Genomic DNA, 25,943 nt, shown 5'->3' on the forward strand with positions numbered 1-25,943 from the left:
GGCAATTAAACTCAGTGTGGCTGTAAAGCTGCTGCATCGACCAACAGTGCTAAGCAACTTCTAGAAACAAAGCTGAAGAAAGCAGCAAAAAGTGGCTTTTTTGTGCCTTTTTTCTTAAGTATTTGATGCCAATTTAAGGCTTCAGATCATCAAAGGAGCTTTAACATCCTGTACAAATAGCCTGGGGAAATCCAAAACAGTGTTTTTCAAATAACTATTTTATTTTATCCAGGCAAAAACATCTCCCTAAACTTAACAAATGCATATTTTTTGCTTTTACCTCATTGGAGGGTTTTCAAACCTGAAACGCCATAAATGTCGTTTTTTTCTCGGCATCTCGATTTTCGCATCTTCATATTCAATTCAACTCCATTCAGAAATACTTTATTTATCTCAAAGAGAAAGTAAATGTGTAAAACAAGATGAACATATATATATATATATATATATATATATATATATATATATATATATATATATATATATATATATATGTATATATATATATATATATATATATATATATATATATATATATATATATATATATAAACACACATCTGGATAGAGGTTAGTTTGCATAGCTATTTTGTACTCAATATATGAAGTAATAATTTCAAAATTGCATTTTTCTTTAAATCAAAGCTTAAAGCCTGCTTTGAGTTTTTTTTGAGTAAGTGTTACACTGATGAATATGTTTGATGTGATGACATTTGACAAAATTTTATGTTTATTGCTTGTTTACATATTTTTATGATGTGACTCATTTTGAAATGGGCCACACAAATAAACTTGATTTATTCATTTTTTGCTCACTTTGGGTATTTTTGTTGGAGATATACATTTGTTTTATGAGCTGAAACCTTCAAAAAACATAACCGGGGAAACTGCAAATTTATCTACTTTGTTATCATTGCATGAACGACCCCTGAATGAACCGAGGTAATGGCTGAAGTATCCGTCAGATCCCTTGACCCGCTCAATGTTGTGTCAAATTAAAAGGAAAAAAAAACATGTAAAGGAACTCAATCAGAGCGGGACATTAAAAAAACATCTTGCTAAGTGGGTCTCGTTCTGAATAATTTACAGACTCTCTGATACCGATGTTTCTTGTCAGAATACGGCGACACATCAGGGAATTGCTCTGGAGTTCTCATGCTACGTCCACATTGTCCTAGTTTTTTGACCTAAACAAACTAATTTACCTTTCAGTTTTTTTTCCTGATCTGGTACATTTGCTGTACTTTTGTTTTTTTCAAACTTCTTTTGTTCTCTCAGATGTCACGTTATTCCCACATACTTTTGAACAAGCCTAAAACGGCCCATTGCTTACTCCATTTCTGAAGAATCAAACTGGTGGCACGGCTATTCAGAGTATTATCTGGACCAGATTGCCAGACTCCTAGTTCTGAGAGTCGGATTAAGTCAGAACGCCGGGGCAGAAAGCCAATATCAACTTAGCTGTGTGCTTTATTTGGAGTTTTTTTCACCGCTTCACCTTGCGATCAAACAGCCCTACCCCACAGGGAGCAGAAGACGTGACATTCATCTCTACTTGAAATGAAAATAAAAAGTAAGAAATGAGGAGAGGTCATTTACTTAACAGGTAATAAACTGTGTTCCTGGAGGGCGTGCTGATCTCCGAGAGGCACAAAGGGGCTGCCATGTCAACAGAGAAGATGTCTTTTTAAAAGCATGCATGGAGTCTGCATGCTTTTGAAAAATGTCTCAGTAAAAGATTAAACTTTTTCAGGTTTGAAAATCTACCGTTTCTGAAATTCAAGAGTTGGCAATCCAAACAAAAACCCCTCTGTCTGTCGGTTCGCCGTGATCGCACTTTGTTCTTCACCCAATTAAAACATGAAATCGGAAAAGGCCAACGGACAATGATGGCGGTGGAGACGGGGACATCTTTAGCTGAAGCAGAGTGACAACAAGTTTTGCATTATTCAGCAGGAGCACATTTGACTCACTGGCCTTTCATGTGACAACAGGCGAGAGAATGATGGGAAATCTTAACAGTGGATTCACAGGAAGACAGGGAACAACTCAACCGGGCTGAACCGAACTGCAAGAACACAAAATCTCACCAAGTACGTTTGGTGTAGATATCTTAGTACACTTTAAATAAGACTAAACTAACTAACAAGTAACTTTTCAGCAAGATGTAGGTTTTACTTAACAGTTCTGGAATATTGATTGAAAGCTCTAGTTGTGTTGGTAGATTATTTCCCTGGGCTGGAGTTGCCATAGAAAGGTTTTGTTCAGAGGATGTTAATGTGACTCAGTGAAAGTACAGACCTGAGTCCAATTGAGAATCTGTAGCAAAACATGAAAAGTCCTATTGATAGATGATTTCAATCCAATTTCCCTTTCAAAGAAGAAATGACAAAACATTTCAGTGTTTCTAAAGGTGGAGGTCTTTTTTTTTTTTTTTTTTTTTTTTTTACTGCAATTGCTGCAAAAACTTACTCTCTCAAAGTACTGATGCAAACGCATGACATACTTTTTTAAATAAAACCTATATAGGGAAATGTATTTTTCCTTCCTACTCAGAATTATGTGGTAAAACTCTAATAAAATGCACCGAAGCTTGTGGTTGTGTCATGACTGACTGCAGAAAAAAGCCTACAAGGGCGATTGCATGTTCTTGTTCCCATCTCTTAGGAAAATCCATAACATGCTTCCCCAGGATTCCTGCTGCGTTCTCATCGCCACTTCAATGTCATCCCTTTTGCTTGGGACTCTATAATCCCTGTGATAAATGAGAGAAGACATAGTTTCCGCCATCTTGTCTGTCCTAAGTCCTTCATGTAGTCTCTTCAATTCTTCAAACGTTTCTTATATTAGTTGCTAGTTGCTCTAGTGTGCTTCTTGTTTGTTTGGTTGGTTTTTTTCTGAAGTTTCTCAACACCACAGATGTTAGGAGCTGCTTAGGGTTTAAGAAGTTAAGAATAAGACTACAGATTACTCAAATTAGTCAAGCAAATGAATAAGAATCGAAGCAATTACCGATACAATAGTTACCGTGTGATTTCATTCGCTACTTTTGCCTTTCAAATGGCAGCTGTTTTGACCCCTTCGAGGCAACAGTATCCTCCGCGAGTGTCATCTTCACACAGCGGCGCTGACTCACAGAGCAAAATGTCAAGGCAAAGGTTATTGGGCTTCTTCGTTACCGCCACAGTGAGAGAAACCTCGGGAGAGTATCGCCTTTCCTCGCACTGGAGCTGCAACATGAACCCATCCGCTGACCTCCATGGACGCGTGACGTCATTAGACAGCCAAAAACAAGCAATGCGCCGTGAGAAATAATCTTTACTGCTGTTCATCTCAATCAAATGTTAGAGTCATAAATGATTGGCTTGATGGTTAGATTTTAAAGATTACGAGAAGAAAAAAAAAAAAAAGCACATTTTAAATTAATGGATTCTTTTTTATAGCCAGCTGCCCTTCAGCTGACAAAGTCCTTCCACACCCCCTTCGTTCACGGTCTCCCCCAGATTTCCGACAAAGTCGTCTTGACTAACGCGCCACAGGAGCTCCCGAGTCTCTCAGGGCTCTGATCTCGGGAGCACAAATTGCCGGAAAGATTTGCCGGAGCGATACAGCGCACACGAGACGAGGAAAAACTAGACCTGCAGGGAGAGGATGCGTTTACGTTGCAGCTCCGTCAGAGCACTCTTCCCCTTCGCCGCCGTCATAACCACAGAGCTTCGTTACCCGCTGTGAGTAAAGAATGATGCTACAGTCCAGGCTCTCACACAATATGGACTGAAATGAGAGGAGGCTCTTAAGCCGACCAGGCACCATCCAGCTCCATCATAATCTTTTTGTCAAGTCATCCTGTTAGGTAGATGTGATCGCATACACACTGTGACAGCAGAGCAGCATTTTCTAACTAAAAATACACCCGGAAGGTCACGCTGCACAGAGGCAAAAATACGTGCAAAGGGGGGTATGATTCGCCGTTTTTATTCTGATCAGAGACAATCTGTCGTCTATTTCAAGCGCGGCCTCAAATCAGGAGAGATTAAAAAGGATTTATGTGGATTTTTTTGGGCAATATATGGAGGTAATTTGTCGTCTCAGGGCCAGGACTGCGATCGTGTTTTTTATAGTAACTGTGAGTAAAACAAAACAAAACAAAAAAATGATGGTTCGATACCATCGACACTAAAATTTGACAAAAAAATAAGACGCAGTGCTGAATTTTCCCACTGCTTCAAAAACATGATATCGACTTTGGCATTCTGATATAAAATTAAGCAAAACTTTATACTCGCTTGCTTTTATGAGCACGTTACCACACAATTTTGCTGATCAGTTCAAGCATTCATAAAAAGTTGATACAGTGCCACAGAGGTATTCATAATAACCCTTGAACATTTGACTTTTTCTCACAATACAATCACAAACTTTATTTTCAATAAGATTTTTTGGGACATGATGTCGTGCATTGCGACATAAATTGACATAAAAAAAACAGCCATCCTGACGCCGTTGTGTCTTTTGCCACACATTTTAGTAATTTTTTCTATAGCAAGTAAAACAGAAAAAAAAATTGATAAAAAAATAAAATCCCCATAGCATAATGCTGCCATTACCATCTTTTAGCTTGGGGATCACGTGTTCAAAATGCTCTATGTTTGACACATTTTATTATTATTTTTTTCTGTAATAATGTTAAACCATTCAATATTACTATTAAATTTACAATTACGTGCTGTTTTGTGTTGATCTATCACATAATATCCCAAGAAAATACATTTAAGTTGGATCGTATGCCTTTGCAACACTGTCATATGCATCCAGTGGCTAACTAGCCGAAACTAACTAGCTTAACAGATAATCTCCTAGATTGTCAATTGTGATTTAATATATCTAGTTATCTCAATAAGTGACGTTGTCAATGCCAGAACTGTTATTTCTGGCATTCTTTCTTATTCCAGAGAAATCTCTCTAAAATGAGAGATTTCTCTGGAAATAAACAGAGACTTTTTAAAAATGTTTTCCTCATTTGTGGCTAAGTCTTCTTTAGCCAGTTGGCTGGTTAAGGCAGCGGGATGCTATGTTTCTTTAAGGCATACTGAGAGAGAAAACTCTGGTCTGGCACTGCAGTGAAAGGATCACAGGAACGGGACAACATAATATTTGATCAGGTTTGAAATTCTCCAAAAACTTTGGAGTACCTTAAATCTGGTCCTTGTACAGTCAATCATGGGGGAGATGACAGTCGTATCTTCAAAAAGCTTACCTTTTGGTGGGAGTGGGTGCACCAGAGGACATGAGCATTGTGTCATTCATGTTGTTGGTCGCTGCTTTCGGCTGACTAAAACAAGACAAGATTAGAGGTTTTTAATGCTACGCCGCAGAGCTCTGTGCTGCTTGACACCAGGAATGGGAGGTGAACAATTTCCATTTTTATTAATAATCATAAATCAAGCTATTCTAACTTCAGCTTCGTCCAGCAGTAAGTAAGAGCTGAGGCAGGAAGAGGAATCATTAAAACGCACAGAATGTGGTGCACTGAAAAAAGAAATAAAAAAAGGGCAGCACGGTGGAGCTACTGTGATATAATCAACTTTCCAGCAATTGATTTAGATGTTTTTAGGCAATTAGCCCAACTCTAATTAACAAGTGCAAGAGCGACAACAACCAACAAGGATTCTAATTAAACCACAAGTCAAAACAAACAACAGGCCCAACACAACCAACAAGGATTCTAATTAAACCACAAGTCAGAAAACAAAAAACAAAAAAAAAACCCGCCACCAATAAAACGGAGGAAGGTGACATTGCGGGAGGTAATTTGAGAGAGTAAACAAAGCAATGCGGCCCATATGGTGTCTGGATTCGTGTCGGGACTCGAACTCTCAGGGCACGGAGTCTCATTAACGGATCAAAACATCCCTCTGAAAACAGCAGCCGCTCACAAACACACGGAGGTCTGCACATGTCTGATTTGCATCCTCTGAATCTGCAGCTTGTAGTTATTAGCCTCGATACTGTTTCACTTTATTTACATCTCTCGCTATGACACAGAAGGCAGAGCACTGTGGAGAACTCCTCTGCCCTGACTCGTCTACACGTAAATTTATTGATATATGAGAATACTGTTGTTAATAGCATCATGCAGGGGTTTTTTCCCCCCATTATTCTACTTTAAAAACAAAACAGAAATAAAAAAACAACAACATTTAAATAGGATCATCTCCGTTTAATATTTTCTGTTTAAGTACTTGATATTGCACAATAGAAAAACACACGAGTAAGTCATCTGCTCTATTCTTTCATCAAAGCCATTTGCTCCAACTTTCCACTATTTTTGCATCAGGAGAGCAAAAGTAAAAGTGTGAGTGTTCAACCATACTATTTCTGTCCTCCATGAAGAAAACAAACAAACAAGCAAGCATTATGGAAAACAGTCGCATGAAAATAAGGTTTATCGGTCATCAAGTCGCCTGAAAACCAGCTGGGGTCAAAGGACGAGGTCTGACTTACCTCTGCGGGGAGAGAGAGCACCTGCCTCGGTGGCAAAACACATCCAACCACTGCTGCTGCTGCTGCTGCTGCTGCTGCCAGATGCCTAATCTGTCCTCAACTGAGCAGGCGAGCATCTCAATGTACTACACTGCTGCTGTCTCCAAGGAAACTCAGCAGTCACATGACTTTGTGACGACGTAGATTTTCTGTCTCACTCACGCTCCTTTTCCCTCTCTGAGGCTCGGCTCTGACTCTGTCTTTTCGCCTCGCTACATGCAGACAAGCTGCAAAATGGGGAAATGTAATTTGCGTTAGCTTAGCCAAAATGCTAATAGGTCAAAAATAAAAATGAAAAAAATACAAAATGGGTCTGATTTAAAATTGTGCCAACTATGGTTGCGAGCATATTTACATTTACATATCTTAACTCCTCCCTTCACCTTCAGCGAGTTACATAAATCAAAGCTCCTCAGCGTGAGATTTCTAAAAATAATCTCCAGCCCCTTTTTGAATCTATTAATGCAACACATGTGTAGCAACAGGGTCCAGTAATAAAAAGAAACAGCACATTTTTATATTTGGGTGTCAGTACTTTTATCTAAAATAAGTCAAATCTATAATGTAGCGCAACTCTCTCGCATAATGGCTCATGAAGTTGATTGAGGACGTCCAGCCCAGACCTCCATCCGGTGTCTCAGAGGTCAGCTTTCAGGCAATAAAAAAGATCAAAGCCTGCAATGCGCTAAGGCCCGTTTCTCCCAAATGACAAACAGTACAATATATTCATTACATGTGGCACAGCGAGACAGCGGAAACTAATGGGCTAGATCAGAAGAATATTTTGAAGGAGTTAGTATCTAATCTGTAAAGGAAAACTTTGATAGCGGTGGGAGATTAAGTTTATTTTTGGGTGCTCTGAGCCACGAACACTGTTGACTGACTAAATAAACTAACATTGCAACTCTGCTAAGGTCTTTCAAAACCAGAATGCACATTTTTTTATTGCTTTGTGCATTTTTGGCCAGGAATAAGATTTAAACAACATAACCAGAGGAATACATCTCAGCTGTGAACAGAGCAGCAAAATGGCTTCCAGTGATATATAAGACATGGAACCAGGAGTCTGAGCCAAATGAACAATTGAGTGCCAGATTGCTAAGTTATGTGGTTTGTTGTCATTTATTCTGTGGTTATCATGTGAAATGAGATAACAATTGTCTAAGTGTTTTGTAGGAAAATCACTTTCTGTTGTGTCTTTATGTTTTGTGATTTAGTTAATATCTTGATCATTTTCACCAATGGAGGCTTAATATGTCTTCTGAAGAAGCGTTGGTATTGATGACTCATTTATCAAGACAAGGTTGAATGAAGTAATAGGAAACAAATTTCCTGAATAAAAGAGCCATCAGCCAAGGCAATTAAGAGCACAGAATTAAAGGTATTAATTCAGCTCCGTGCCTTCTTGCCCCTTCGCCCCCAGCGTTGACAGCAAAATCACTAGAAGGGGAAGGGTGGTGCTTTGTCATCAGAAAATATGACAGATACTAACTGCTTAATGAATGCTATTCTTTAAACACCTGACAAAACTCAGCACCACAATGTTTTGGCATATTTCCACCAAAGATATGACGTACCACACATTCTCCCATCCTTCTAGTACATTTGGGAAGGTGGTGTAATGGGCCTGCTAATTTCCAACAAAAGGAAATACGACCAACTGACACCCATAACTGAATAGGTCAGCTTGGACCACCATCCCGTCTCGCGCAGGTCAAAATTGTTTATCGTATGTCATATATCACCCACCAGGATAACTCAATGACTTTCTAGAAGAAGTAGACCCTTTGCTCTCTTCTGTCCCTTGTTCTTGATGATGTGAGTTTCCACCTCGGCAATCATGACTCATCAAATTTTGAGCCATCACTTCACGTGTTTGAGCTACAACTGGTCCACAGTCTTCCAACTCACAAAGTTTACCAAAGAGATAAATCTCATTTAGCACTTTTCTGATGACTATTTTATGGATGTCTGAGGGGTCTCCTGAGAAGATCCTGCTTCGACCCCATGCTCTTTCAACCTCTGGCACATTCTCCTCCCTCAATGTTACTGATGCCAAAGAGTCATTGAGCTCTTGCCTGAGCTCTGTCTTCAACCCACCAAACCCACTCAATCCTCCAGTCCCACTGTTGGCTCAATGACACCCTCTGGTCACTGTGTGACAATGTTCGAGCTGCAAAGCAAAAAAGTCCTGCAGATCTTACAAGCTGCTTTGCTATGTTGTCATCATTCTCTGGACACCCAGAAATTATTTTCTTAAAATTTAAAAAAGCCTACTTAACCCTGTGCCACGCACAGATTCAGATGCAAGAAAAGAGTTTACCAAACTAACCAAACCTTCCCTAATCAAAAGTGTCTAACTGCTGCTTTTATTCATTTTGCCCACTGACTGAGGAAAGTGTGACATGTAATCATACTACATGTCTTGTTCCTACTAATCTACTCCTGTCAATAGCAACTGCAGCAGTCTCACATGTAATTAATGCTTCACTGACATTAGGTATATTTCCCACCGGATTCAAACATGCTGGGACTATTATATTCTCCTTCAGACCCATGGAGAACTACCGACCAGTCTCTCCTGCTTTCATCCAAAACCAGTGGAGGGGTGGTCTGTGAACAGATCACAGTAATACTGCCAACCTCCTTGACACAAAACAATCTGGGTTCAAAGGTGGCCTCGCCACTAAAGTGACTCTGTTGTCTGTCACAGAAGCCTTGAAAGAAGTCAAAGCACCAGCTCCTTATGCTATTCAAATTATCTGCTGCATTAGACTGTGAGACACTAAGTTCAAATATTTTCACCTAGAGCGGAAGGAAAACAGTGGTCACATCCTGGCTCTGTCAATCCAAGTACCATCAAGCAACTGACGTCAAAGTTATCACACATTCAGGACACAGTGAGTGATCCCCACGTTATGAGACCGAATCAAAGTGACGGGATCATAAAAACATGCTCCAACACGTGACGCATCAACAACCACTGCTGCAGAATTAGGTCACCATAACTGTGCAGATTCAAATATGGCAGCGAGAATGATGTGTGATTCACTTAAGAGTAGGAAATGAGGCAAAAGGCGACAAACATAAATAACATGTTAAAGGAAAGTAGCACAAGAATGGCAGAGTGAATGGGAGTTATTGTCACTGGGGCTGAACGATATGGCTGAAAAACCTACCACGATATTATTGTTTCATATCGGTCGATATCGATAATTATTGAGTTTTTTTTTTGTTTTGTTTTCAATATTTGAAATACTTCCAAACTAGTGAAGTGACGTTTCTTGGTTCATTCACAGTTTTCGCTTCAGGTCGGTGGTTTTTAGTCGTAAGTAGTTGTGAGGCACTGTGGCGAAACCTTACGCAGGTTGTTTCTAGGTAACCAAAGAGCGAGTCAGCTGATGCCGCACAGCTAGCTGAGCTAGCCATGAGAGGTTGTGTAGCTAAAGCTCTTCCTCTGCCTACATCTCCCAGAATGCTGTGCGGTTCTGAATCTGAGTTCAGTAAAATGATTGAAAATCTATCTATCGATATTACCATATGTGTCTATATCAATATATATTGTTATTGATTTATTGTTACTGATTATCTCCATTCCAGTTCTAATCAGTAATTTGAGTCTTTGTAAATGATTGTTCAATGCAAATATGATGAAATTTCATTGGTTGATGAATTTGTGATTCAAACTGTTTCAAGACACTAGAAATCTTGAAATGACTTGGCCTTAGCGTCAGCCTCCAAAATTTCAAGACCACCATTATGAAAACTTAATCCTGAAAATCTCAGGATGACCAATTACACGCCTCATATCTTGGTTTTAATGACGCCGACGTATTTTTGCATTGCCCAGGAGATAACTTCAAATTGTAAAGCAGGGACATACGCTTTAAAAATTGTATGAATTTGTAAAGAATTTATAGCGGAGAGAAATGTACTTTCTGAATATGGAAGGTGCCACACGATTTGACACTACGGCATGTATTAAATCTGAATGCAAAGTACAGACAACGCCTGCGTAAGTCACTTTGACAGAAGCGGAGCTGGCTCTATCTGTGAGAGGAAGTTTTTCAGACAAACGGTGGTTCCCAAACCGATGCAACCTCTTCTAAACAACAAATCCCCAAGAATCTACCCGACACTTTGAGACAGGAGGAAAAATTCACAGCCCAGTTCTCGGTCAGGCGTCGCTCCACACGCCGGTAAATATTTCAAAATAGTACGAGAACAGCAGCACTTTGTCAGAGGGCGTTGTGAGGGTTTGGACAGCAGGGGAGCATCTGTCCGTTCGATTTGGGTGGGCTGATCAAACCTGACGCTATAGCCTGATTCTGCCATGCGTTCTGACACAGGCTTTCTCAGCGCTACACACACACACACACACACACACACACACACACACACACACACACACACACACACACACACACACACACACACACACACACACACACACACACACACACACACACACACACACACACACACATACACACACACACACACACACACACACACACACAAACTTGTACATATATAAGTTTTCCTTTAACGGTTTCAATCAGATATCAATTTGGAGATTGCTTAAAGTGCCACAACTGGCCTCTAGCTAATATTAATCTTCACAGATGAGTTGAGTCTCATCTGTGAAGATGAGACTCACACACACACACCTGAGATATGTTGGGGACTTATAATATGAAATGACAGCTCAGCGAAGACAATGTTTATCCAACTTGGCAAAGACGGGCGGTAGTTGCTGCTACTGTTACTCTTATTGGGATCAGTACGATTCAGCAAACGAGGTAGGAGGAAAAGGATTCAGGAGTCATGAATGATATGGAGATTACTTATCCATTCACCCACTAATACTTTAAAATGTGTCAGCTCTCTATCTTCTCCTCCAGGATACAACAGGGGAAACACCAGTCCGTAGTTTGTTACTTCAAGACTGAATGATTATCAAGACGTCCACAAAATGTAGATAAAAGCCTTCAGATGATCCAAAACTTTGCTACTGGAGGACAAACTGACCACTTTTTCCTCACTCTACTACTTTCTTCTTCTACATCTCGCTGCTGTTGTTTAAGACGTTATCTTTATGTTTTTTCTTCAGGTTTTTTTTCCAGAGGTGCTACATCTGCTCCTGTTTGACTGTTATGTCTTTCTGGGTGGAGGAATCAGCTGCCAATAACTAAACGTTCCCCCTCGATCGTGGTGCTGTATTTATTAGCATGTGGCTCGTGATGTTTTTGTCTCAGCTGCTTGGTTAAGTACTTTTTGGTTGCAGGCAGAGCAGTGTAATGTCACTTTTTCCACCGAGAAAGTAATATTAAATTACCTTGATGGCCTCCTGGTGAGCGCACGATTAATTTGCAGCGTAGCTGCTCCTTTGTAATTCTCAGATCAGCAACACGAAGCAGGCGTAGCTGAGCCACACGTGGCAGATTAGCAACCACTGCAGTGACTACGCTGCTCCACACAATCTCACAATGTGAGTTTAATGCATAATGTCACCCATACCAAACACAATGGGAAACACATTGTGTTTGTGATTCACCCCAAATGACCTTCTCTATGCTCTGCAAAGACTGTCAATGTTTCTTTTAAGAATATCAAACAAGAAGTTGAAAGTTAAACAAAACACACATGCATTGACTGGAGCACTTCCAAATATTTCAGCATATTTGTTGCTGATTTTGTCATCAGCTTTATATCAGGTTGGTTACTACTTAATTACTGATATATTTTCTATAGGATCTTGTGATAGATACAAAGAAAACATTTTCAAGGAGGAGGTTAAAAGGATGTGACAGCGTTTCACATATGAGGACTCGTGAAATTATGCTCGCTTGTAAAATAGGATAAAATGTTAAAAAAAGAGACTAAACATATTTTCTTTGGCTGCATGACTGACTCATTCATCCTCGGGTACATATGCAAATATACATTTTCTTGCAGTCAACAATATCTTATTTATAATCAAAAGAAAAGCAGAGGTTCCCCCCCACCCGCTCCAGATCGAGGCACAGAGGCAAAAGGATCGAGACACGAGTAACAACGGGCAACTGTCACATCCTTTTTTTCTAAAAGTCAGTAAATACCCACTCGCTCCACATATATAAAGATAAAATGTCATCTACAACTGAAGTGTCCTTCGGAGAAAAACAAAACAGCAGATTTTGCTATTTGAACTGAATTAAAAAGTTCAAATTGCAAATTGCAGGGTGTGTGTAGTTAAAGTTGCTTCCTAATTATCAGGTTGATATACGAAGCTTCAAATATCTTATTCAGGTATCAGTGTGACTATGTAATTCATCAAGAAAAACAACAATTTAGATAAAGAAAAACATATGCTGAGGGGCATTTAGGACTCTGTGGCAGGATTTACTCTTTTAGGGCGAATCCTGTAAAAAACAAACATCATAAAAAAAAAAGAGAAAAGCTCAATAACCGGGAACAGAATAGATAAATGTGTGCTGAGGGCACTGGGAAGATTTAATCCGACATTGTCTCGGCCGCAAATCGTATTTCTTTTTATCGTTATTAATCTTCTTGTGTGATGTAATTTCATGCTGCACAGCCTACATGGAACAACCTAATCCAATCGCCTCGTCTCTATGTACAAAAAACCCTCAGGTCGACATGATGAATTGTAAATGTATGCAAATGTCATATCCATCTTGAATGCATACATTTCAACAGTGCAGAAAAAAAAATGAGAAAACTTCCTGCCAGTGGGAGGAGCCTGGGAGTGAGAACTCATTTGGAGCTGATAGTATCCATCACGCCAGAGAACGGGAAAACAGAAAGGAATGTATCATTCTGTCTGTCTGTCTCCCTTGCATTTACTGAGCTACGCTCTCCTAAAATGCAACTCTCAATCAATTACTCACTGACATTTGCTTGGAGCAGAGGCATAAAAAGACAGCTTAGATTGATAGCCGTGCACCGCGTGTGAAGGAGGTTCCTGTTACGGCAAAAAGCGATCGGAAATGTTGAAAAGTCAGGTCGGAAAGTTGAGCTATTTCCGGTTTGTGCCTGGTGTTCGGAAACCCATTTGTCACGTCTTTAAAGTTGTAATCTTAAATTTAGGGCTGAAATGATTAATTGGATTAATCGTGATGAATCGATTATTAAAATGAATGAATCAACTAATTTAGTAACCGACTAATTGTTAACTGGAGAAAGAACAACATACAGTAGTTAACCCAAAAATGTGCATATATATATCTATATATCTATCTATCTATCTATCTATCTATCTATCTATCTATCTATCTATCTATCTATCTATCTATCTATCTATCTATCTATCTATCTATCTATCTATCTATCTATCTATCTATCTATCTATCTATCTATCTATCTATCTATCTATCTATCTATCTATCTAGATAGATAGATAGATAGATAGATAGATAGATATAAAATCCTAAATGAAAAGTCCACAGAATTTTAAAGGTACTTTTTAAGTCAGATTAATGGATTAACTGTCAGAATAATCAATAGATTAATTGTTTACAATTCATTAGTTGCTTTAACTTTTCTATATGGGAAGCAAAAGAGTCGCAGAGAAACAACACAGAAATAAAACATGAAGGGGAACTCAGCGATGTGCGCTGACTCCCAGCAGCAGTGCGACTGACTACGGAAACTCTCTGGTTTTTCAGCCGCGATGCAGACGAGTGTGCAGAGTTTAAGACGGCAGCAGAATGTAATGCACTTCCTGTAACGACTTCCAGGACGCTGGAATGTGAGACGGACGGCACCGTCCTGGTCTCATTGCCAACAGATTGATGAAGGTGACTGAGTTGTTAGCATCCTGCGCAGCATCACACATGTTCCCGTTATAAAAAAAAGAAAAACCCGGACTGGATGTCTTAGTGAGTCGAGATGCCATAAGTCGTGTGATGATCGCGTAGCGAAACGATGGAAAATGTTACATGATGGAAATGGATTCCGTGTCATAAGAACATTGATTCCTACTGTGCTGTTCATCGACATGTTGGGAGAAGCACTTACACAGTATGGGTGAGCTCCTGAGGTCTCTCGGCCTGCTCGGGGAACACGGGGTGCGGCGGCTCTCCGATGGGGACGCAGCCCAGAGATTTGCTGATCGCATGGCTCAGCTTTTTGGCCGGAGACTTCTGTGATAGCGGGCAGGAAAAACAGTGTCACCTCTCGCCTGATCGGTTGATTATGATGTTGTACGCTCAAACTTAAGCTGTTTCACAAATCATTTACGTCTGAGAGGTATGTGCACTCTCTAAAAATGCTCAAACATAAAAATCGTACCAAGTAATTTTAATCTGGTTTCTAGATTAAATCTTATTTACAAGTAACTTTTCAGCAAGCTATAGGAGCTTGTTTTTAGTCAATAACTTCTTAATATTGATGGAAAAGTACAGGCAAATTAATTCACTTATAAAAACATGTTTTTCCTTTGTCCTAAGTGAAATAATCTGCCAGTGGAACATGTACTTTTTCACAAACAATTGAGGAATTACTGACTGAAAACAAGCTCCTCCTACATCTTGCTGAAGTTACTTGTTAGTTTTTGTTATTTTATTTTATTTTAAGATGTTTGAACTAGAAACCAGATCAAAATTACTTGGTAAAATGTTGTGTTTTTGCAGTATTGATGAGGAACTCTGGAAGCTAATCTAGTGAGCTGCTCGTCACCAAATGTACATTTTTGTATCTCCTGCTGTTAAATCTGCAACCATGAACACAGAGACACTTTATGCATCCACATATGTTTACAAAAGAACTTAATCCCTCAAACCTTATCATTCCTTTTAACACACACTACAGGAAGTACACGTCTTTCTTGTCTTTTTGATGCATGTTGCACATATCTTCATTTATTTTATCGCACTCAGTTTTTTTTTTTTTTTAATAGAACTTTTAATCTTTCCATTTCCAGAAGCTGGTAGAATCTGCAGTGTGTGTTGTTTCACACCTGCGGTTACGATTCATTTAAACTTTTTACCAATATCCATCAAATCTGGAGACATAAAAACTCCTCCATTGAAATCGGGTTTTCCTTTATTTTATTTCCGTCTAATAAGTTATTTAACCAAAATACTAAACTTTCTTGAAGTGACCTGTACAGTCTGAATAGAAATGCCTTTAAAGTCAATTTTACAATAAATTGGTTTGACGCAATGATAAAAATATAAACTGTATTGTGTACACGGAGCACCTTGAGGCTTTTAGGGATAAAAACATAATTGGATTTTGCCATAAATATTTATTTCTATAGAAAAAGAGGCATTCTACAATAGGAAACCTGCCAGTGTAGGAGAGGCAGTACCTAAATGCAACTTAGATGCTTCAGACTCATTTAAATTGAGACTTTTTCACTTTTCAGGACCACATCCAGCACAGATGCATCTACGTATCCTATAATAAGTGGCAAAAAAAAACCCCAGTTTTGGCATATCAGACTTGTGTTTTGTGTCTAATGCTTTCAATCATGGTGTTCCAGTCCCGAAGCTACATGAGCTTTTATTCTTTCCTGCAGAATGGGAAATGGATTTGGGATCCAGGGTAATTTCCCTTTCCTGCTTTCAGTTTATGACATCATGATTGAGCTTCAAGGGAAAGCGGTAACGCAATCAATACAGTTTCATTTTCCAAAATAACTAAACCTCATAAACCCCTCGCCTCCGCCGCCCTGCCCGTAGATTGTTTTGAAAGATCATTAACCGCATGCTGACAGCTGTTCTGTCATAAAATCACTCCTCCGTCTTCGAGAGGTTCTGACTTTTAATTTGCGCAGAGACGGCAGAATTACAACGCAAACCCAGGAGGGATCGCAGATCGTTTCCTTACCCAGGACGAGTGCTCCTTCATTTGGTGCTGGTTGCTGTGGGGGCCGTTGGCGTGGCCCCGCCAGAAGCAGCTCTGACAAAGCTGGTAGCCGTGGCACTGCTGGCACCGGTACCGAAAGCCCATCATGCTCTCGCTCCGGCAATAAGAACATTCCACCGGATGGAAGACTGCTCAGAGAAACACAAAAACAAATTCGGTCATTACATCTTTTTTTACATTTATTTACATTTATTTCTGTGCATTGGTGCGTGAGAATCCGTCCACCTTTCCAGCCATTCCTCTTGAAATACCTCAGAATATTTGACAAGTAATAGAAATATTGTGTGCTTTCATTTAATGTGTTACTTTGAACAAACAAGAAACTGGAAAGCAAAACAGGTTGGCAACAAAGCAGTAACTTCTACTTTGTAATGCTTAAAGTCGATGGGCAAACTTTGGGGAAACTATTTTATGCTGCAAAAATCTTACCAAGCACTTCTGGTCTGGTTTTTAGTCCACTTGAAATAACAAGTAACTTTTCAGTAAGATATATCCTTGTTTTAAATCCATAACTCCTTAATATTGATTTAAAAACTACTAGTTCCACTTACAAGGGAAAAATGTTTGCCAGCAAGTTGTGGGGATGTTTTTATTTTCTTTAAAGTCTAAAACACACTGCGGCCTTTCATTCCCCTGAGAAATTTGTTTCTGCATGTACATAATTGTTATGCTTTATAGTTCTCATATTGTTTGCTTCTTTTTCCACATGCAAGCAGGTGTGCAACTTTCTGTGTCTGTCAGCGTTCGCCGTAACCGTAGCGACTTACCGTTTTCAACATTAGCGAGTCGGTGCATGAGTGGCAACCATACAAGACACTGAGGAGGAGGATCTGCCATCAACACGTCCAGAAACGTGTTCAACATAATCTTCTTCTAGAGAGAAGCAGGCGCACGTCAATGAAACAATTCCCCTCCCCAATCATAAAGAAATGGAGATAAATGAATAAATAAATAAAGCTTTTGGTTATCCTCTCCCTACCTGTTGAGGGAAGCACATCCGCACCGAATGCTCCGTGTAGCCGAACGACGGGCCCTCGAACACCGCTGTGGGGAGCTTCAGCACCTCCCTGAGGAACTGATCGAACTTTGCGAACACCATGAGTCCGCTCGAGTCTGAGATCTGTGAAAACACGTCTGAGGGACATGCGATTGTTTGACTTTATTGTTAGAAAAGAAAGGGGAGAATTTTTTATTTATATGCTCCATGATCTCTTTTTCATAGTTTCACCAGAACCTGAATACATGCATGATTCATTCAAGTAGCATATAAAGGGTATGTGCTGCAACAGCGCCCCTCTGTGTTTAAATTAAGAAACTGCATGAGGAACAGTTGGAAAGGAAGATGTCTAAAGCTTCAATTGCAATAATTTCTAAATCCTCAGACATTAAACGGTTAAGTCAGTGAAAATTGTACCCACAGCGCAGCTTGTCCACAATCTTCCCTCCGCACATCGTCGCCAGCATGGCTTTCATTGAGAAAACGGTCAGCTTCCCATGACTTTCACTGCATGTTAGGGAGGAAAAAACAAAAAAGAAGAAATATATTGTCAGCAAAAACATCAGTGTGATTAAAAACTGTTGATGGTTGGTCGCTACAACTTCTTTGTTTAAGCAAAAAATATGTTTTAGCACATTATCAGAGTAACAAATCAAACTAATAATTAGAAATAGCGACATCGACATCAAGGCTTGTGGTACAAGTAACCAAAAATTGAAGGGGAAGAAGAAAAACAAATAAATAGCAGTTATATTAATCTTTTGAATGTATTTAAAAATATGAAGTAAAGCCTAAAATAGGTATACAGTGTTGTGAAAAAGTATTTTCTTCCCAAAAGATTTTTTTCTGTTTATGCTTTAGTGTCAAATTTAATGTCTAAGATCATCAAACTAAAATAAAGATAACATAAAATGAGAGTTTCATTACAGGAGAAAGCACCAAATGCTCATAATTACTGATCCATGATGCCTCTCTGTTGGATTTAAGTTTAGGCTTTGACTAGGCCCCGCTGAAAACTTCCAAGACGTCGTGCGGAGGATCATCGTCCTGCTGCATAAACCAAACGTGCCAAAAGTGCTTGAGTTTATTAATGTCAACACCAGCTTGTCGCACATTCTCCTTCAAGAATGTGAGCAGAATTAGTGATTTGGTCAAAGCAGCCCCAGACCATCACTCTACCACCACCGTGTTTGACTTCTCTTTCTGTACATCGTAAAGCAGATGTGATGTTCGCACACCTTCCAAAAGGTTTCACTTGTGTCATGTCAGTCTACAGAATATTGTCGAAAAGGTCGTGAGGATCATCGAGATATTCTCAGATGAATGAGAGAGAGCCTTTTAAGGTTTTACATTTTGTCCACATCACTCTCCGAGTCTCTTTTAAACTGTTGAATCATAAACAATTACCATAAATGAAGCAAGTGAGCCCTGCACTACATCAGATTGTTTTCCTTTTCTTTTGTCTTGTTTTTTGTGGTCACTCTTTTGTCCTGGATGTACTATTTGAGCTGCGATCAATGCTGGGAAGGTTCGCCACTCTTCCATGCTTTTTTCATTTGTGAACTATGACTCACACGTTGACTCACTCGAGTCTCAAGGCCTCAGAAATGGTTTTGTAATCCATTCCAGACTAAAAGAAGTCAATAACTTTTATGCTTTTATCTGTTCTTGAACGAGGAAAGTTTGGCTTTTCGAGATGTTTAAGCCGTCTTCGCTTCCTGACTCTACAAGTGTGGCAGTGATCAGGGCTGCGTGTGTCTGGTAAAAGTGAATCACAATCAATTCAGGACTTCAGAAGGTCAAAGGTAGGCAATTATTTCTTCCCATAAAGCCTTAATAAATGAGATAGTTACTGTTAACTTCCTTTTGGGTTCAATTACGTCTGCTATTAAAGTCTGTTTGACGATCTAAAGCATCTAAATGAGACACAAAACTTAGCTTGGATTAGTTTGGGGGTATGAAAGGATTGTGTAATTAAGTTGCCATCATTCTTAATGCTCAGCTGTTTTACTTCAGCTTATTTGTTTTCTCTTCGGCCCTGAGGTACCACAGAGCGCGATAGTGCTCCTGCCGAACTCAGATTGGACATAAGGGACAGATAACAAAGCTGCTTCCTGTAATCGCAGCCATTAACTCAAAGTTTCCCAGACACGCAGCAGCGTAATTAATAATGGAGCAGGACTAGAATGGCTTCACAGATATAAGTAAACCAACTAAATGGGTCCAGGAATGGACAGGGCAGGCATCCAATCAGGAACACATGTTTATCTTGTGATAGAGAACGTTATCACCAATGATAAATGCATTTGCTGTGCCTTCAAACACACTGATAACGTGAAATGTAGGTAAATATGACTGCGGGTTAATTCAGCTGACTGAAACATCTTTAAATATTTTATTTTACTTAGGGGTTCATGGAAGTTTCTGAAATAAGGGCACGATTGCAATCTTTAAAGGTTGTTGTGCTTTTAACAGCTAAATAAAAAGGATTTTTCATTTCTTTTTTCCAAGGGTTAAGTTGGTTTTGCAGCTCTAGTCAAATATATTTATATACAAGAAATTCATTTTAAGGGCGTCTACTAATCTTTACAAGCGATGCCAAATAACTGACATTGCATTGTGACATTACTAAAATGTATGTTCTCTGCTCATTCGCTGCTACAATACTGTGGTGTCAGTCCCCCGTGCTGACCGCATGTTTCCAACCTGTCATAGGTGGCCACCATGAAGTTCAGCAGCAGGCCAATGGACTGCTCCACGTTGATCTGGTGGGTGGTGGGCAGCCGCTTGTTGAGCTGGTAGTAGATGGAAGACAGAATCGTCTCCAGCCGCGACACGCTGATCTCGGCGTTGTGGTCCAGCGTGTTGAGGCCGTTGTCTCGGAAAGCCTCGATCATGTTCCAGACGTCCACCAGATGGACTGTGAAAAGAAGCGGGGGGAGAGCGCGGGGACGCACGCTCTGATCAGCTGAGTGCGTACTCATGTCTGTAATCACCACGCAAGTCTCTTCAGAGCCAAAATTTGACAGAAAGAAAAGACAAGAAAAAATAAAAAATCAACAATCTGCATTCTCTTACGGTTGCATCGCTTTTGCACAAACCGGAGTTTGCAGGCAGTCCGATAGGTTGACAATCTGATAACGTCAAAGTTTTGTGCTCCTGAAAAACAAAACAATAATGGAAAAATATATGAATTAACCATCTTAGTCCCAAACACCTTTCCAATCACAAACAGGCTAAATGCAGGCACATTTCAACACGATTACTGCATGTAAGAGAGCAAGCTGGTCAAACAGTGACAATGAATAGAGAAAAGAGACTTCTCTGAGTTGACTGCACTCACTCATTTCCATGAAGAGCTGCCTCTTCTCGACCATGGCCTTGCCTCGTTTGCTGCCTTCCTCGATCATTCTGTGGCACATCAAACACAAGAGCACGCAGCACTTCCTGTTCAGTCAGCAGCGCCACATTCATGCACAGCGGAGGCTTTTAAATGGATAAAGTTCTCTGGTAAATTACGACTCGAAGGCAACAGAAACAATGCCTTGGAAAACGTGTTCACACCCACTGAACTGTGAGGTTTTTCACCCCAACCTGAAAGGACTTTTTTACAACACAAGTTAGTGCCGGATGGGTTTCTAGATGTAAAAGTATTTGCACTGATTTGTGTCAAAACTCAAAAGGATTTGTTGGTTTCAATCCACGCGATCAGAGAACAGTTGGCCTCGTCAATCTGGCCGAAAGTAGGCGACAGTGTTTCTCCTTCGTGGATATTATTCTTCCTGCGGGGGAGTTTAAACTTCCACTGGAGAATAAATTAATAGTTCACCAGTAAATGATATTGTGTCCATCCACTGCTGACAATTAGGTAGATACATTTTTAACAATATTCAGACAATTTTAAGGTGATTGTTTTTTAGGAGAGTTTAACAATGAAACTGGTTAATCAAATAAAAATAGAAAACATTTTTTTTTCCTTTCTTGTGTTCCATCTTGTGGACATCAAGCGGAGTTTGGAGACAGTGAAAGAAATAGCAGATGAACTTGTTTTAGTTTTCAAAATATATCTGGGCTCTGGAAACAACTTCACACACTCAATAATTGTAGAAAAAACAGAAAAATTTGCTAAATGTTGAGCTCTGGGGAAAAGGCCAACAACGTGTTTTTATTGCGTTTAAACACAAAATGTAGAAAGATGTTATTAAGGTGCTATGGTTTCTTCAATAACATATTTTTATGTCTATTTGTCTGAACTCCACACTAAGTGTAATGGAGAGATCATTTAAAGTTTACCATAAAATTTCGCAATCCCCCGGATAGCTGCAATTATTTTCATTTCTCTTGTTTTTACTCCTGAACCAGACGGTTCTAAAGTGCTTACCTGCTGACGATTAGATCTCGCACAAAGTGATGCCTTGAAGGTCAAACCTATAAGGAGAGGACATAGAAACATTAGTGGAAGTTTCATATAGGAGATTTTCAACTTCTTAATCTCGCCAAAAATGTATTAGTGTGTTAAAAAAAAAAGTAATTAAAGCCTCCCTTTCTTCTTCCCTTCAAAGGCTTCATTAACTCTCAATCTGGGCTGTCGTTGCCCCCTCTCCGCTCATGTAGAGAGACATGGGTGCGCTTGTTGCGGGACCCGTTCAGCGCCTGTGGTCCGCACAAATGATAATTCTCCATGACATCCTGCTCAGCAACGCCGGCATCCTGTGGGCTAATGACACCAACAGAGCTGCACGGGAACTGTTTAACGATGACGGACAAAGAGCGCATTAAGGCCGGCCAATTAGCGACCAGCGCCGGGTGTCCCCGGAGGGAGGACGCCAGGACCACGAGAGCCGTGCGTCCCCGGGCGGGGGTCATGTGCGCGCTTCACGGGTCAGGTGAGCGTGCCGAGGTTCGACAAAGCGCAATGAGTTTTGAGCGAAAACCTCCACGCTTCGTTCTGTGTCAGAAGTAGGAAGCTGAAAGTTGTGTTGGACAAAATGCAAACACAAGATTCAGAATACTCTTGTTTTTGTCTGATGGACAGACACAAAGTGGTGCAGAGGTGGAAGGTGGAAGGAAGTCGATACGACGATGACATGGTCGTCGAAACTTTTGAAAAAAAAAAGTCTAAAAAGAATCTGGTGTGCATTTGTATTTACTCCAACACCCCTCGATAAAATCCAGAGCAAGCAACTCACCCTCAAAGCAAATAGAGTCCACCTGTTTGTTTCATCTTAGCATAACAGCAGTGGTCTAATTTGACAGTCTGGATAAGGAACAAGAGGCTCATCGTAACTCTGGAGTTGAAATTGTATTACATGACTTTATTGCGCTGATGGTAATGTCATGTTAGGTTTTTGCCGTCTGAGCTGCACAGGTTTGTTGTGCCGGAGAAGTTTGTTCTCTGCAGATGTATCTTTGTGATTCTCTGTCCTTGGCATTAAGAACAAAGCGTCAACTCTGTTTTGACAGAGCTTTTACTCTCAAATGTTCATGAATGTCTGATTTTCTAAGTTCTCATATCATGCACACAATATTGTTAAACCCATCTGAGTAATTTTTCCCGTAACAGTGCTTGGAATATGTGTTTTTTCTGTCTTTTCTGTAACATGCACTGAAGTCGTGGATTAGACCTCAGTACAAGTTTGGTCTTTGTGAAAGAGTGGGCAAGAAGAAAGCCAGCATTGAAAGAAGGAGTTGATGGGAAGATGGATAGAGCTGAACACTGTTAGCGGCTGCAGAAGACTCCTCACCTTCTAACAGGACAATGACCCGAAGCTTAAAGCCGGTGCTACAATGAAAAAGCATATTTGTGGATTAGAGCGGCCCAGTCAAAGTCCAGAACTGAAAAATAAAATTAACTACTTAACTAATATGTGACAAAAAAATCCTTCAACAAAATTAAGGTGTATGACTCCTTCAAATGGAAGTAAATATTTGCCATCAAGAGCTGAATCAAAAATACCTCTGAAATTTGAATGTTGTAAATTTGTACTTAGTTTCTTCAGTGTTAAAATGTATTTGACACATTTTGTTCATATTTTGCACAATTTGTACTCTCTTTCTTTAGTGTCCAAATATATTTTATACACTAAAAAAGTAAGTATACAGCTTTCAAATTTAAGGCATTTTTTAATTCAAATACTGATGGCACATATTTATTTCCATACATTTTGTAAAAGAACTGTTGTTTTCTGCTCAGAAGTCCTTGATACAGCACCTGATATATAGTTACAATCTCAACATATATTCTTATACTTATCTTGTTCCTTTATTCCAAAAACAAACATAAATTGTGAACAGTCTGACCGGAGAAACCCAGTAAGGACATAATTTGAAAAACCTTCAATCAGACACAACCCTGAAGCCCTGTGAAAAAGCATCTGGTTCCTAGTCAAAGCCCAATTAAGGCACAACAACACAAAACACGTCATCTGATCCAGAAACTCATTTTGGACTGGTGTTCAGACAACTGAGGTTTTCTACTGGTGCATACAGAATACAGTATCCTTTGCTCAGGAACATGTTGGTTGTTGTGGGGGTTTTTTTTCTTCCTCTCAGGAATACATTATAGAGGTTGGCACATCGAGATCCCTTCTGGTGGGATGACTAGAAATCAACGCGTGGCATCTGAAGCCAACTGCATCCAGTCGGTTGCACACAAGCAGAGCGGCAGAAGCAGGAGCAGATGACAGACAGCTCTTTAAATAAGTGGGACCGGGCTGACATCGGGTCTGTCAGCGCAGCCGCACCTTCGGATCGGCGGTCATGACAACATCCGAGCAGAAGGACTACCGCAGTCCCTCCTCGCCGCTGATATCATTCATTTCTCCCGTTCTTTCCGCGCAGATCCCTCCGGGAGGAACAACAACAAAAAAAGAAACGCAGCCATTTTACTCGTTATTTAGGTTATCTTATTTTCGCGATGAGAATTGTGTGTCGTGATGATTTGATTTTCTTCCCTCCTCCTCCTATTTCTTTTTTTTTTTTCTTTTTTTCTTGATTACTAAATAATGCAAATCTTGCATCTTGTCAAACCTCGACAGTATTTAAAGACAGACGGCCTTTACCGGGGTGAACCGCAGGCAGGTTGCGTTTAGAGCATCGTCACCGTCGGAGTCAGATGGAGAGGCTGAGCGGAGCGGGTCCGCGGGTATTTCCTCCGTGACTCACCGCCGCATTCTCCCGTCCGTCCGTCCGACGGACAAAACGAGCGTTCTCCGCCGACGTTACAGCTGCCGGGAGGGTGAGGAACGGCTCGGACCTGCCGTCATCGCATTTCTTCGGGCTGCCCTCCGGTTTCTTCTGCCGTTGAAGCTCGGCGACTGCGGATGCGGCCGTACGTAGAGACGCGCGAGCCGAGCCGTTCCGCCGCTCGGCATCAGCAGCGACCCAGCGGCAGGGGACGGCAGAGCGCAGGCAGGCGCGCAGATGCCATGCGCGAACGCCGACTGTTTTACGCATGCGCGCACACTAGTGTATGGTAAGCCATTTGTGTAAATAATCGATTTATTATTATTATTATTATTATTATTATTATTATTATTATTATTATTATTATTATTATTATTATTAATAATAATAATTTATTTTTTGGGTAAATTATTTGATTATTGTGTAATTATTTTTCTTTAGGAAATAACAACTGAAGATCACATAAACAAATAAATGACACGCACCTGTTTGTAGGTGTACAACTATGGTGAAATAATAATAATTAAAAAGTATTTTCCCACTTACAGATGTCCTTAAAACTATTTGAGTAAATAGAAAAATCATTTTTCAAATTATGTAGTGTATTGAAAGGAAATAATTATCCAAAGCAACCTGGCTCTTGATGAGCTCAGTTTGACTACCGTGGCCTGCTAAATGTCAGCTCTTGTTTAATTAAGAAATCCCTTCAATAGAACTTGACATGAAACATGAAGCAGGCTAAACAAGAAGTCAATGGATGGGTGTAAAAAACGCACAGAAGCACAGGGAGGTAGGGCAAGACTTTATCAAATAGGGTTTTTAAAAGCAAGCAAAAATGTTCAAAAATGATCCTGAGATATCTTAAAGTGAAGCAAACATTGGGATATGTGTTCATGTTGGATCAGTGAGAGTTGAAATATTCTATGCTATAACCATAAATCTGCACGTTAAGGGTATTACTATAATCCCACTAAGTGGTTGAAAAGGTGTTGACTAATGTCTCAAAAGATTTCATAAAAGGAACTTTTTGGCCAGCAGCCTGATCCAATGTCTACTCTGACCTCAACGTAAACATTTAGGATCTACTTTAATACCAATGTATGAGGAAGTTTTTCGTGATGAAACTGAAAGCCGTTCAGGCCCTTCATGTCTTCAAGACAGTAAGAATAAATCAGAATAAAAATTATCTGCATAATGTGAGAAACAACGCAAAGTGGGAGAAAACACAGGGCAAAGAGAAGGGGACCAAAAACTGCGCCCTGTGGAACTAAAATGTTTATCACTTTTAGAAAGACCAATAATTAACATGAATCCATGTTGAAGGATTTTAAGAAGAAAATCT

At 39.9% G+C, this 25,943-nt stretch overlaps 1 protein-coding gene across 8 annotated transcripts in view; it reads right to left on the minus strand.

Moving 5' to 3' along the window:
• Nucleotides 1–24,813, minus strand: part of dtnbb (dystrobrevin, beta b) — a 34,446-nt gene extending 9,633 nt beyond the window's left edge. For 4 of the 8 annotated variants that reach the window (XM_055038952.1, XM_055038954.1, XM_055038957.1 and 1 more), the window contains exons 1-11: nucleotides 24,581–24,813; nucleotides 21,798–21,844; nucleotides 20,760–20,827; nucleotides 20,495–20,575; nucleotides 20,123–20,336; nucleotides 17,838–17,923; nucleotides 17,399–17,553; nucleotides 17,187–17,292; nucleotides 16,381–16,547; nucleotides 14,566–14,690; nucleotides 5,258–5,332 (exon numbers count right to left, since the gene is read on the minus strand). In XM_055038952.1, coding sequence (XP_054894927.1) covers nucleotides 5,258–5,332; nucleotides 14,566–14,690; nucleotides 16,381–16,547; nucleotides 17,187–17,292; nucleotides 17,399–17,553; nucleotides 17,838–17,923; nucleotides 20,123–20,336; nucleotides 20,495–20,575; nucleotides 20,760–20,826 — 1,076 coding nt within the window. In that variant the 5' untranslated portion in view covers nucleotide 20,827; nucleotides 21,798–21,844; nucleotides 24,581–24,813. The remainder of the gene's footprint in view (nucleotides 1–5,257; nucleotides 5,333–14,565; nucleotides 14,691–16,380; nucleotides 16,548–17,186; nucleotides 17,293–17,398; nucleotides 17,554–17,837; nucleotides 17,924–20,122; nucleotides 20,337–20,494; nucleotides 20,576–20,759; nucleotides 20,828–21,797; nucleotides 21,845–24,580) is intronic. The other 4 variants (XM_055038958.1, XM_055038956.1, XM_055038955.1 and 1 more) reach the window with 2 other exon arrangements.
• Nucleotides 24,814–25,943: the final 1,130 nt, after the last annotated feature.

Source organism: Poeciliopsis prolifica, unplaced genomic scaffold (assembly GCF_027474105.1).
Source record: "Poeciliopsis prolifica strain line A6 unplaced genomic scaffold, Auburn_PproV2 SCAFFOLD013, whole genome shotgun sequence".
NCBI lineage: Eukaryota > Metazoa > Chordata > Actinopteri > Cyprinodontiformes > Poeciliidae > Poeciliopsis > Poeciliopsis prolifica.